At 52.3% G+C, this 12,567-nt stretch overlaps 1 protein-coding gene across 1 annotated transcript in view; it reads left to right on the top strand.

The window, feature by feature from the left end:
* Window positions 1–12,567, top strand: part of TBCD (tubulin folding cofactor D) — a 142,752-nt gene that overhangs the window by 24,028 nt on the left and 106,157 nt on the right. Inside the window, exons 8-9 of the mRNA XM_043905093.1 lie at window positions 9,539–9,584; window positions 11,023–11,155. Coding sequence (XP_043761028.1) covers window positions 9,539–9,584; window positions 11,023–11,155 — 179 coding nt within the window. The remainder of the gene's footprint in view (window positions 1–9,538; window positions 9,585–11,022; window positions 11,156–12,567) is intronic.

Genomic DNA, 12,567 nt, shown 5'->3' with positions numbered 1-12,567 from the left:
CAGTGTTGGCCCAGAGGAGGAAGCCCTGTGGGCTGAGGTGCTTTGGCAGCCACACCCCAGTGCTTTCTGGGGAGATGTGCCCTCGGCGAGGGTATTACCTGCTTCGAGAGTCCTGCCAGGGGAGGTGGCCCTCCTGTGCTCCCGGGGGCAGGCCCATCTCTTTTGGAGCCTTAGAAGCCCGGTGGTTCCTCTGGAGACAGAAGAAAAAGAAATACCCTAGGGTGTCTCTGGAGTCATGTCCCTCTCTCCTTTCCCTCCTTTTGAAGGAGAAATTTGGTCTAATTGCCGCCGCCGCCGCCGCCCGCCCAGGCAGGAGGAAGCAGTGTTGGAGCTGAGCTCTGCCGGGCAGGAGCGGTTTCGCCATGAGCTCGTCAGACCTGAACGGGGAGGCTTGGCGCTCGCTGTGCATGATGAAACCTGCAGGCGTGCTGCGCCCCAGGATTCCGTCTGCCTCTCTTTGATGCACTTGGCTTCACTCTGTCCACCTGCTCATTAGTGTGGGTTAGGCGAAACAGGTGGACTCGTAACAAGTACTGTCGAAACTGGGGCTTGATTTTTATTTCCCTTGAAGCATATTCCTCTTGCAGCAGTGATTTTTTTTTTTTTTAACTTTTGTGGGAGGGAAGCAAGTGTCCGGCAGCTTCATGTCATTGGAAGGCCCCTTAATTCTAGCTCTTTGAAACACCCTTTGGTTTAGGCCCTCTTTAAGCATTAGGGTTAGTGGAAATCTAGGAAATTCCAGGGAAGGAAGCACAGTATTAACAACGGGGGCTGCTGGCCATCTGGACGTGCTACGCTCTGCTCCCGCCGGCGCGTGTGGCGTGCTCGCCCTGGCCCTGCAGGTTGGAGGTTCACGGACGGACGGACGGGGGGTGCTCTGTGCGCCCCGCCCTGCCACTCCGTGACGGCCGCCCTGGCAGTGGACAGTCTGCCAGCCTCTGGGGTGTGTCCCCCCTTCACAGTGAGGCTGCTTCTATCCGTTCTATCACTGTCACAGGTACACCTTGTTAAAGGGTGAAGTGGTGACAGACAACATGAAAAACCGGGGAAGTGAAGGGGCAGGATGTGAAGAGAAGGCACTGGCTCACGCAGGACCTCTCTCCTGGGGATGTGACGCCAGTCCTCTCGGTTCTTTGGAAACAGCACCCTGTGGTTTCCTTTAAGGTGTTTGGCCAGAGGACAGACGAACCTGCTTGGGTTTTTTAGTCACAGCACTTGCCTGGAGCAAGGTTCTGGGTGGAGGAACATGGGGTAGGAGTCCTTTGAATGTGGCCATTTTCAGGGTGTGCACGTTTATGTAAAGTTCATGCGCTGTTGTCGGATTCAGCAGAAATAAGGTACCTTCGGTTTCCTCGTGTGTCTGCGATGTGGAGCAGCCAACGCCGAGGCCGCTCTCGTCTCACGTGACTCATTGTTTTCTGCGCAGCGGGCGGCCCAGTGCACGGGTCTTGTTGGAACACGCACTGTGTGAGGCTGGCCTCCGTTCCCTGGCGGCCTGGTTTGTACACCTGCTGTGTGATGGGGTGACGTGTCCTGCAGGACAGGTGCGCCCTCGCCGGCGGCCCAGCCTGGGCCCACGCTTGCAGGGGAAGGGACTCGGCCATCGCAGCGCCCCCGACCCTTGGATGAGAGACAGACAGAGCGCGCTGTGCCCTGTGGGAGACAGACGCAGGCTGTCTGCCCGTGTCCCTCCGCCCAGGTAGCGGTGGCCCGCCTCAAAGCCACCACCCACCCGGCTACCCGCCTCGAAGCCCCCACCCACCCGGCTGCCTGGCTACCCTCCCCTGCCCTCCAGCGCGCTCTGTGTGTGCCTGAGTCTCCCCTGACCTCCGTCCCTGGTTTCTGTCCTCGCTCCCAGGGCCCTGACTCTGCTCACCTCTGGTGCTTCAGGCTCCACAGCTCAAGGCAGTGTCTGTCGTGCTGAGGCTTTGCCCTCCTCCTGCCCGAGTTCTGAGTGCGGCCCCGCAGCAGAGGAGGGTGCCGGCCGGTGCTGTCTGTGCCCTCCCAGGCCAAGTCCAGTGCTGAGCCCCACGGCGGGGACGAGGCGCGAGGTGTCTCCCCGGCCCGGCCCTCCTTTACTGGTCCAGTGCTCACCGGGCCACGCTGGCCACCCCCGCGTGCCCCCCCCCCATCCTCCACCCAGGTCCTCGCCTCGAGCGCAGGTGTCTGCCCGCTGCTGCCCTCCCTCCATTCAGCGGCTGGCCCCATCTTGAGGGTCCCTCCGGGCAGGGGTGCTGCCTCTGGGTGTTCTGCGTCCTGTGCTCATTTCTGCTGCCCACTGGCCTGCCCCGTCAAAGCCCTTCGGTGCAGTAGGCTCAGCCCTGCTGGTCTGGTCCCAGGCGAGGCTCTTCTTCCCCTTTCTCCTTGTGTCTCCTCTTGTCTCACTTCTGCACATAATCCTGTCTTCTTGCTGGGCTCGGCTCCTGAACTCGGCACCTGCCCCTTCCTGCGTCCTAGCCAGCTCTGCTTGGGACTGTTCTCTGGGGATCACAGCTGCCTCCTCTGACCTCTGCTCTGGGAGCTGGGCAAGCTCGATGTTGATCGTTTCTCAGTTTCTGGGATAGGAATTGTGCATTTTGTATCCTTTGTTTGTCATGTGTTAGGCAAGTAGGACGTGCAGTCAGTATTCTTGGTACTCATCAGTCAATTGAGAGTCTATTTTCGTCTGAAGAATCTTCAGCAGTAAAGTCATTGGTCCTAGTGAGGCCCGTTTGGGAGGGATCAGAAGTCCGCTGGTCTGGCTCTGCCTCCAAGACTGTTCCTCCTGGTCTTTCCCATCTTCGGGGTTTATCTTCCCAGTGTGGAGGTCGAGGTGCAGCAGCATCTTTACTGCTCTTCAGATTGATTGGGATCCTTTTAAGAGAAGAGCTTTGAGCCTTTTTAGCTTCATGGTGTTTGAAATTGGTGTATTGGGGTGGTGGAAAGCCTGCCGGTGCCCGTACCTTTGTGTGGCTGCTCATGGTTTGTGGTGTCTGACCAGGCTTCGTCAGGGTGGCCGGGTCAGGTGAGAGCCACCCGAACGGCTTCCCAGTCATCTGCCCCCTGCCCAGAAAAGCTGGGCCCCTCCGCGTAGTGAGACCAGAGGTTGCCCACGTGCTCGGGTCTGGGGAGCGGTTGTTTCAGTGGGAACACCTGAATGCACCTTGCTGTTAGGGTCCTGCCCTGTCCATGTTCTGTTCAGAACGGTTGAGAAAGCTCGGCGGCTAATAAGGTGGTAGAACGCATCGTCACAAGCAGACTGACATCTGAAGACAGGAGGGCATGTGGTCAGGTGTCCTCTGAGCTCTTGTGCCGCCTCCTCTTCCAGACGGGACTCTGGAAGCTGCGGTCAGGGGCTGGGGCGGGGCTCCATCTGCATGCCTGTGAAGGTGTGTGTTTACTGCTGGGCTTTCACTGTTAGGGAAAGATTGAACACACAGTGGGAAGATAAAACTGGATGTGATTGTTTTGATTGTTTAAACATTTCTTTATAACTGTCAACTGTTATTTACGTATTTATGTACTTAAAATCCTTTTAAATTTACTTGATGTATTAATAAATGTGTTTTATCAGAATTGTAGTTTTTCATTCTGAGTCCTAGCTGATAATAATCAGCTGTTTATCCCAACCATTGAAAACTCAACTTCAGCAATTAGAATTTTTCTATAGTTGAGAAAGTTTTTTTCTTTTCCCTTTAATGTATGTCGCCCCGAAGACATATAGCAGGCACCACTCTCAAGAAAACAGATGTCCTGCTGCTGCTTGAGGCTGGAGGTGCCTCTGGGCGGGCTGGCTTGCCCCCTCCCCTCCCTCAGACCTGTTCTCAGCATAACGTGTTGGGCATGGCCTTCAGGTCAGTTCTGTGTTTCTTAGTGCTCCCTCATCCAGTTTCAGCTTACTTTGATTTCTTAGGGAGATGACGGCACCTTTCATGTTCCCCCCCTTTTATTTTTTGCAAGCCTCCAGTCGTGTGTGTGTGTGTGTGTCGGGGGGGGGCGAGTAGGGGGTGGTGGAATAGGGGGTGTGGTGGGGTTTTTTCTCTGACCTGCTGGGAGGGGGCCTGGAGTATGAGTTAAGAGAATCCCTCTGTACAGTGCCTTTGGGTTTACTCGAAGGGGGCTGAGCAGTTAGCCTTTGTTGCCTTCCATGGAAGGTGTGGCCCTGCTTGGGCTCTGGCTCGCACGAGGACCGTCAGGCAAGCTCGGAGTGGCGTCCAGCCGGGAACTGAAGTGTTGGTGCGTTGTCCTCTTTGTGTGTGCACGTCAGGAACAGGGGTACTGGGGCCCGGTGCCCTCCTGGGCACAGAACAGGGGAGGCTGCCCTTCCTGGCCCCGTCCCGTCTGCTGGCGATGTCACGGCGTCCTGAGGGACGGGGAAGGGGGCCGTCGTGCAGCCAGGAGTCCCGCGGTGCCAGTGCTCGTCACCTCGCAGGACGGTTCTTGGGTACTCGTGGCACCCCTGAGCTGCGTGGCGTGGGCCCCTTTCTCCTGGAGCCTGGGGTGGAGCTGCTTTTCTTGGCCTTGACTTGGTGGTGCCTTCAGGGGCCTCAGACCAGCATCTCCTGTTCGGGCAGCCGGGCAGACTTGCTTCCAGCAGCTGACAGCCTGTGATTTACGGCTGGAGAACATGTCCCGGGGAGGGAAGCTGGTTGCACAGCGGGCAGAAGAGCCGGCTTGGGTGGGTGGTGACTGGAAGGTGTGGTGGTTGAGAGTGATTACTGAGAAATGCATCTCTTTGCGCCTTGTGCTGGGCTGGTTTCTTTAAGAGCAGGAACAGTCATCTCGCCTCAGATGTGCGTGCTGTATGGTCTTGTCTCTATGTGGGGTGACAGCCTCAGTGGTCTTCAGTTGGCTCGTGTCTTATGCATCCGTGAAAAGTGGGGTGCCCTCCCCGTTTAGTGGCTTGGCTGATGGCTTCTCCTGACCATCTGAAGACCAGAGTGTTTCTGTGGGCCACTTCCTCTCTTTGCTGAGGGTCACCATCCTCTGCGCACGCTGGGTTGGACCGTGTGCCTTCAGGAGGGAAGGCCAGTGAAGACGGCCCCGTTTCCTGTGGAAAAGCCAACCAACCAACAAAACCAAAGCCCCGGACTTCTGTGATTCTTGTTCCTGTGCACCCCCTTTGCCCTTCTGAGTCCACTCACGGGAGAATCCATAACTCCTGTGACCCTTCCCTTCCCGTGTACAGAGTCCCGGTGGAGGCCGTGGAGCTGGTCTGGGGCCAGGAGTAAGCAGAGGGCAGGCTGCACCGCCCAGCACTTTGCTGTCCCTCACCTGCCTCTCCTCCCTCCATCTCTCCCACGGCCTCCCCTGGAAACCAGGCCAGGCCCTCACATGGGACCCAGACAGCTCATACCCCAACAGTAAAGCTTACGGGACAGACACACCGCCCCTAAACTGCTGATCTTGTCACCAAGGACGAATAAAAATGAGTTTTCGAAGGGGGTTTCTCATACTCTGCCCACTAATGTGCTGAGGATTCTCCACGCATGTTGCACAAGACACGTTTGCTAGAATTTGTTATAAAGCCACGTGGGCCTGGGGTTTTCTTTCTGGAAAGATTCTGCAGTACTAATTCTTTTTTTTTTTACATGATCCAGGTCCATTCAGATTTTCTGTTTCTTAAGTCATTTTTGCTAATTTGGAATCTCATAGTTTGTCACTTTCCTTTGAGTTGTTTTACTTGTTGTCATAAAGTTGTTTATAAAATTCCTTTGTTATCCTTTTGGTTTCTGTGAACTCTTGTGAAGTCCTTGAATTCCTGACTTTATGTATGCATGTTGTATGTGTTGGTGTGCACGTGTTTGTGTATATTAAAATACACAACCACATACACTTGTGTTGTTGAACTGTTTTAAGTCACTCCTCTGCCTCTAAATACTTCAGTGGGTGTTTCACATAATCAGCATGCTGATTTTGAGGACTAATTTTTAAAACAAAAGTTTTTTCTCCCCGCATGGTAATAATTCTTTTCTCTAACTTATTTTTTAACTGGAGGAAAATTCCTTTTCAATATTGTGTTGTTTTCTGCTGAAAGTAAAAGTTGCTCAGTCATGTCCAGCTCTTCGCAACCCCATGAACTATACAGTCCATGGAATTCTCCAGGCCAGAATACTGGAGTGGGTAGCCTTTCCCGTCTCCAGGGGTTCTTCCCAACTCAGGGATTGAACCCAAGTCTCTCAGAATGCAGGAGGATTCTTTACCAGCTGAGCCATAAGTAAAGTCCAAGAATATTGGAGTGGGTAGCCTATCCCTTCTCCAGCGGATTTTCCTGACCTAAGAATTGAACTGGGGTCTCCTGCATTGCAGGCAGATTCTTTGCCAGCTGAGCTATCAGGGAAGCTTCTGCCACACATCAATGCAAATTAGCCATAATTAATACATATATCACCTCCCTGCCCTCTCTCCACCCGACCTGTCTAGGTCATCACAGAGTGCCAGACTGGGGTCACTGTGTTCTCACCAACTATCTGTTTTATATGTATCAATATATATGCGGATATATATGTGTGTGTGTGTACATATCCACATGTATATGTAGCATGCATGCCTACTAAATTGCTTCAGTCACATCCAACTCTTTGTGACCCTATAGACTGTAGCCCACCAGGCTCAGAGCTCTGTCCATGGGATTCTCCAGGCAAGAATACTGGAGTGGGTTGCCATTTCCTTCTCATGTATGTAGATATATCTGTTGATGCTACTTTCTCCATTTTTATCCCACACTTGCCTTCTCCCACTGTGTCCACTAGTCTGTTCTCTATATATTTGTCTTCATTCCTTCCCTGCAAATAGATTCTTTAGTATCATTTTTCTAGATTCCACATAAATGCATTAATATAGGATATTTTTCTAAATTCCTTCACTTTAACAGGCTCTGGGTTCATCTACCTCAATAGAACTGGCTCAGATTCGTCCTTTTTTATGCCCACATGGTAGCAATTCTGATGGTAGTAGCTACTGGAAGAGAACACAGAGTGTGTGGCGGGGTCTCCCCTCTTGCCCCCCGGGCTCGGCGTGGAGCCTGGGGTGGGCAGGGCTCAGAGCTGTCAGCGGTTCTGGTGCTTCAGAAGCTGAGATAGTCTGTCTTCCCAGTGGTATTTTCTACTTCACTTCCTAGAGCTATTGGCGCACTAGAGTGTGCTTCATGGTTTTAGAAAATTTTGGCAAAATTTGTGTTCGCAATTATTCTTATACCAAGACATTTATTTGTGTTTTTAAGTGTATAATTGCTCTCACTTTGAAAGTCGATTGAGACCCGAGTGGCTTTCATAACTCGCGTGCTTGTCGTGTTGTCGGCTGTCTCCTCGCGGCTCTGGTTGTTTCTCTGTGCAGCAGCACTGGCCGTGTGGATGGCCTTGTGCTCCGAGGACAGAGGGGAGGTGGTGTGTGACCATAGGGTGCGCTGGCGCCAGGACCTGGGCTGGGCCAGCCTTGAGCACCCCACACCCCTTCCCCCCAGCCCTGCTCCGCTTGGAGGAGAAACTGGACCCTCGGTGAGGCCCCATCCTTGGCCGGGTTCTCTGTCCTGGTTTGTATGTGAGGCACTTTGGAGCTGAGACCGCCGTGACCAGGTTATTGTCATGAACCCTACATTTAGTTTTTTAAAGTTAGAGGTATCTAACCACACTGGTGTGTCCCATAAGCTTTATTGCCGGGTCCCGTGTACAGGCCCGGCCTGGCTCTCTGGGGAGGCCAGGATAGAGCTGGAGGGATGCGAGGCAGGTGAGGGACAGCAGTGGGCTGCGAGGTGCGGCCTGCCTTCCCCTTCCTCCTGGTCCCAGGCCCGCTCCAGGGCCACCAGCCTGGGCCTCTGTCCTTCTGAGCCCGTCCACTGGGCCTGTCCTGGCAGTCTGGCCAGGAGGCTGATGGCCAGCGTTGAGAGGGTTGCTCTTGTGGCCACTGCCGCTGGAGCAGGCTGTGGAGTGCTCTGCCCCGGGCTGTGGGTGGCTCACCCGGGGGCTTCCACGTCTCGTTGAGACTCATCCGGCTGCTGGATGGTTTCCTTCCCGCAGAGCCACCTCCCTGACTGCTTCCAAAGTTCACCAGGAAGAAGCGCGGGGATCTGGGTGACTTTCCTCCTTGTCATAAATCCAGAGTGTAAAGGCAAAGATTTCAGGTGTTCAGGGAGTGGTTTACCAGTCCTGAAATGGGTATATTTCAGACCTGACCTGTGGATGTCCGGGGGTCGCTTCTCCATTTATAGTGTGTGTCACGGGGGAGCGAAATGCCCTGAACTTCCCAATCCGATGGCTGGCTCATGGTTTTGGGGTTAAGTTGGTGGGGGAGAAGGGCAGAGAGCACAGAGGAGAGCGTGACTTCTGCCAAGGGGCTTTGCAGCAGAGGTGCAGAGCAGGGCTGGTGCGGTGAGGACATTGTCCCGTGTGCTGGGAGATGGTGGTGGAGCTGTGGGCTGCTGGCTGGGAGGTTCCTTCGTGCTTTGAGTACTGGGATGTCTTGGACCTGTGGGTCTGAGCCCCGGTGGCCTGTTCTGTGTGCCTGCCTTGGTGCGTCCAGGGCTCCTGGGACTCCACGTGCAACTCCACATGAAACACCATGTGAAACACCACTGACTAAGTGTCTGGGATGGTGTTAACCCTCTTCATTTCAACTCAATGTAGCTCGTTGGCCGGCAGGACCTGGTGTTCGGGGACAGGGTCCAGGGCAGTCAGGCCCACGTACCTTCAGATGGTCTAAGAAGCGGTCTCCTGTGCCAGTTAAATGCTATTCCTGAAGGAGGAGGAGGATTTCCTTAGCTGTTTTCTTACAGGTGCTCAGCTTTAGAGCTCTTCATTTAAGGGCTTGGGTACCTGTGTGAATTACCACAAGTTTTGCAGACTTGCTTCCCTGGTGGCTGAGATGGTAAAGAATCCATCTGCAATGCAGAAGATCTGGGTTCAATCCCTGGATAGGGAAGATCCCTTGGAGAACGAAATGGCAACCCTCCAATGTTCTTGCCTGGAGAATTCCATGGACAGAGGAGCCTGGCGGGCTACAGTCCATGGGGCTGTAGAGAGTCAGACACGACTGAGCGACTTAACACTTTCACTTTGCAGACTTGAAAGCAGAGGACTTTCAAAAATTTCAGGTTGAGGACTCCGGGTTTTTGATGATTTGATGGCATGCTGGCCCCACGTGTGTGCAGTGCAGGAGGAGCCCTTTCTCCTTTGTTGACTCAGATTGAGGATGAGTTCGTGGGAGCCTTACCTTTGTGTGGGATAATTCAACCTGTGCTTCTTATCCTGTGGTACCTTCCGTTACTTGCTGGTCCTGGAAACCTGGTGCGATTCTTTCCTTTCTGTACAGGCCAGCGCCCTTATTTCAACACTGGTGTGTGTCCGTGAGCCCCGCCTCAGGCTGTGTTCGTGGTTTATGCTGCCCACTTGGAAGATTTTCTTTTCAGTCTTGTAATTTCTTTCTTTGTCATGTATAGCAAATCTTGTTACTTCATGGCGAGTGTTTAGGATAAAAATTTTGAAAGATTGCAATGACTTGATAATTTATGTTTTAAATTTGTAAAGGTTTTTGTAATATTTTAATAGTCTTCTTTTTTTTTTAGGCACAAATTTTTAAGCATGGAAAACGTGAAGACTGTTTACCCTACGGTAAGGTTTATTTGTAAGTGAGGATGTGTTTGTGACATGAGTTTGCCCAAATACTGATCAAATGTGTCTCAGTAACAGTTTATTCATAGGCACAAAAATTTGTGACTTGTTGTATTTGAATGTTGTCACAGGTTTTTTTTTGGTCTTCTGTGTATACAAGTGTGTGTGTGCGTGTGTAAGAGAGTGTGTGTATGTGTGAATAATCTAAATCTTTGGCCTCAGGCCTTGTCCGAGAGGAGGTCTGGGTTCCTGACTGACAGGTGTCGATTCTGGGGACTTGGAATGTAGACCTAGCCCTGAGGTCTTCAGCTCGCTTCTTAGGATCCCAGCTGCATTCTTGCTGGCACCAAGGCTACCTCATTTGCCCTTTTTGTCTCATTCTCTTAATTTTAGATTAAACTTCAACTTATGAAAACCTATATAGTCATTCTTGCTGCAGGAAGGCTTACTACCTGGAACAAGAGAAATTTCTTAGTCTGTGCGTTAGAAGATGTGTGGATCAGATTTGGGTAGTAGAGTCTGTTTATTTCTTGACATTTTCATCATGGGACATTTCACATACACAAGGGAAGAGACACTGGTATAGTGGATTCTCATGTTTCTGTCACAAGTTTCAGGTTTTTGATGCATGGGCATCCTGTTTCATCCATGCTCCCCCTCACACCTGCCCCAGACACCCTGTCATCCCACTGGCATCTGTTGACTCTTTTAAGAGACATAATCTTGATGTCATGGTCACACCTGAGAACGTGAGCATCGTCACATGTTTGTCCTCAACAGACTTGTACATGCAGACCCCGAGTCTGTCTCGAGTTACCATCAGTTGTACCCAGGCTGGTCACTGTATGATGTTTGGGTCTTTTGGGGAGTTACCCAGATGCCATCACAACTTGGCTTGAAAACCGCCCTGCTCTTGTCTCAACACGAAACATGGTCTCGTGTGCTCTCCTCGCCTCTGCCTTCCCTGACGCTCTCCTTATTGCCCCAAACAGCCTTAGTGGCAGGGGGACCCGATCACACCGCTTCCCTGATTGTGGAGATCCCTCCCTGTTCTTACAGCCTCACACCCAAGTCTGTCTGCATGGTCCTCGTGGCCCTTAGCGTGTGCTCCACCCGCCATGCACACACCCGCTCTCTCTGCTCAAGTTGCCGCTCCCTCTGTGGGCTCCTCTGCATTCCATCTCTGGATGCCTGCTTCACGGTGAGAAGGTGCAGCAGGTCCGACTCCAGCTGCACTTAGTGAATGACATGAGGTGAAGGGGTATTTATGAAGCAGAGCTCAAGGGGTGCAGCGTGGATGCAGGCCTTTGCACTGACTTGGAGGAGGGGGCCGTGAAGTGTCTGGTTTTGATGTTGTGCGTGTCCGGTGGGGTTGGTGGGTTCGGGAGATCACACAAACCGTTCCCAGCAAACTGAGCAGGATGTTCTGTGTTCGCAGCTGCCACCGTTCTCCAGTGCCTGGACAGCTGCAGGCTCCCCGACAGCAACCAGACCTTGCTCCGGAAGCTCGGGGTGAAGCTCGTGCAGCGGCTGGGCCTGACCTTCCTGAAGCCGCAGGTGGCCAAATGGAGGTTGGTAGACTGAGCGGTGACCATGCAGCCAGGGCATGTCTGGAGGCTGGTGTGGGGCCCGAGGTTTCAGGCAGCCGGGCACAATGGGCTAATTGATGTGTCCTCCTGCTTTCATTTTTTTCCCCCAGTCTCAAGAGGGTTTCTGATTTTGAAAGGATCAGCTTTTCTTTGGATAATTTTCTGACCTCACATCTCCCAGGTAGAAGTGGGGCTTCTTTTGAAGTGGGGCTGATGAGATGGAAAGCTTGTCTCGTTCTGAAAGTGCCCATCCTGGTGTAGGGCAGCATCACTGGCGGGTCACACTGCAGGGGAAGCTCTATTCTGGTCATTTCAGTCTGGGTTTCAGGCTCACTCCTTAGGGTTTACTCAGACAGAGCTGTCTCTGCCTGTGGATGGAAAAGATGTCTTAATGGTCCTACTGGCTCCCATGGAAACAGCCTGTTCTATTGTGCTGGGGTACTACACTTTTAACAGTCTTCAGTTTTTTTTCAAGTATTAATATGTGTGTTTTGGGAGGAATTATTTGATCATGATTATGAGGAATTATTGATTATGTTTCCAGTTATAGGAAATTCTAGAGAAGTGTGTTATACATTAGTGATGTTTTACTGAAATACCTTTTGAGTATTTTGCATACTGTTAGTATGTTCTGTAAATTGTTTATGAGACTAATGTTAGTGTCTACTTTCCAGATGCTGTAAAAGATTAACGTTCTGGACTGTGTTAACGTTTCCCTGAGAAACAGAACCAGTTGGGGGAGTTGGGGGTGTGGGTGTGTGTGTGTGTAAAGAGACACAAGGAATCGGCTCGTGGTTGTGAGTCTCCAGATCTGGTAGGCTTAGACTCAGGAGGAGCTGATGTTTCAGTCTGAGTCTGAAGGCAGGAAGAATCCCTCACTGAGGGGAGAGCGATCCCGTCTGTGGTCCCCGGGCCTTCACTGGACTGGGCAAGGCCCACCACACTGGGGAGAGCAAGCTGCTTTACTCAGCCCACAAGGTAAATGTTCATCTCACCTACAGTCACCCACAGAGACACACCCAGAATAACGTTTGAACAAATATCTGGGTCCCGTGACCCGGCCAACTTGACACCTTCAAATGAAGCATCACAAGTACTCCAAGTGTTTACTCGGGAAGCAGAGTAATTCAGCATCACAGCTACGTTGTTCAGGCTGTGGGCACTGGGTGTGATCATTACCGTGGGGGCTTCAGTCTTCCGTCTTGTTGTTTGCTTTCTCTCTCCTATCTTTTTTTTCATTTTATCCCCTCTGATGTACTTTCATGTTCTCTTGTAGATTCATTCCCTTTTTGGTCATCGTCCCCTTAGGAGGAGTGAGTCTGGCTGGCAGGCGGGTAACTGGCTGCAGTGCCCGTCTTGCTGTCTTGCTGTCTGCCTGGGCCTGGTCAGTTCCT

This window comes from Cervus elaphus, chromosome 5, assembly GCF_910594005.1.
Source record: "Cervus elaphus chromosome 5, mCerEla1.1, whole genome shotgun sequence".
NCBI classification, from domain to species: Eukaryota; Metazoa; Chordata; class Mammalia; order Artiodactyla; family Cervidae; genus Cervus; species Cervus elaphus.
This window is presented reverse-complemented; position numbering and strand designations above follow the sequence as displayed.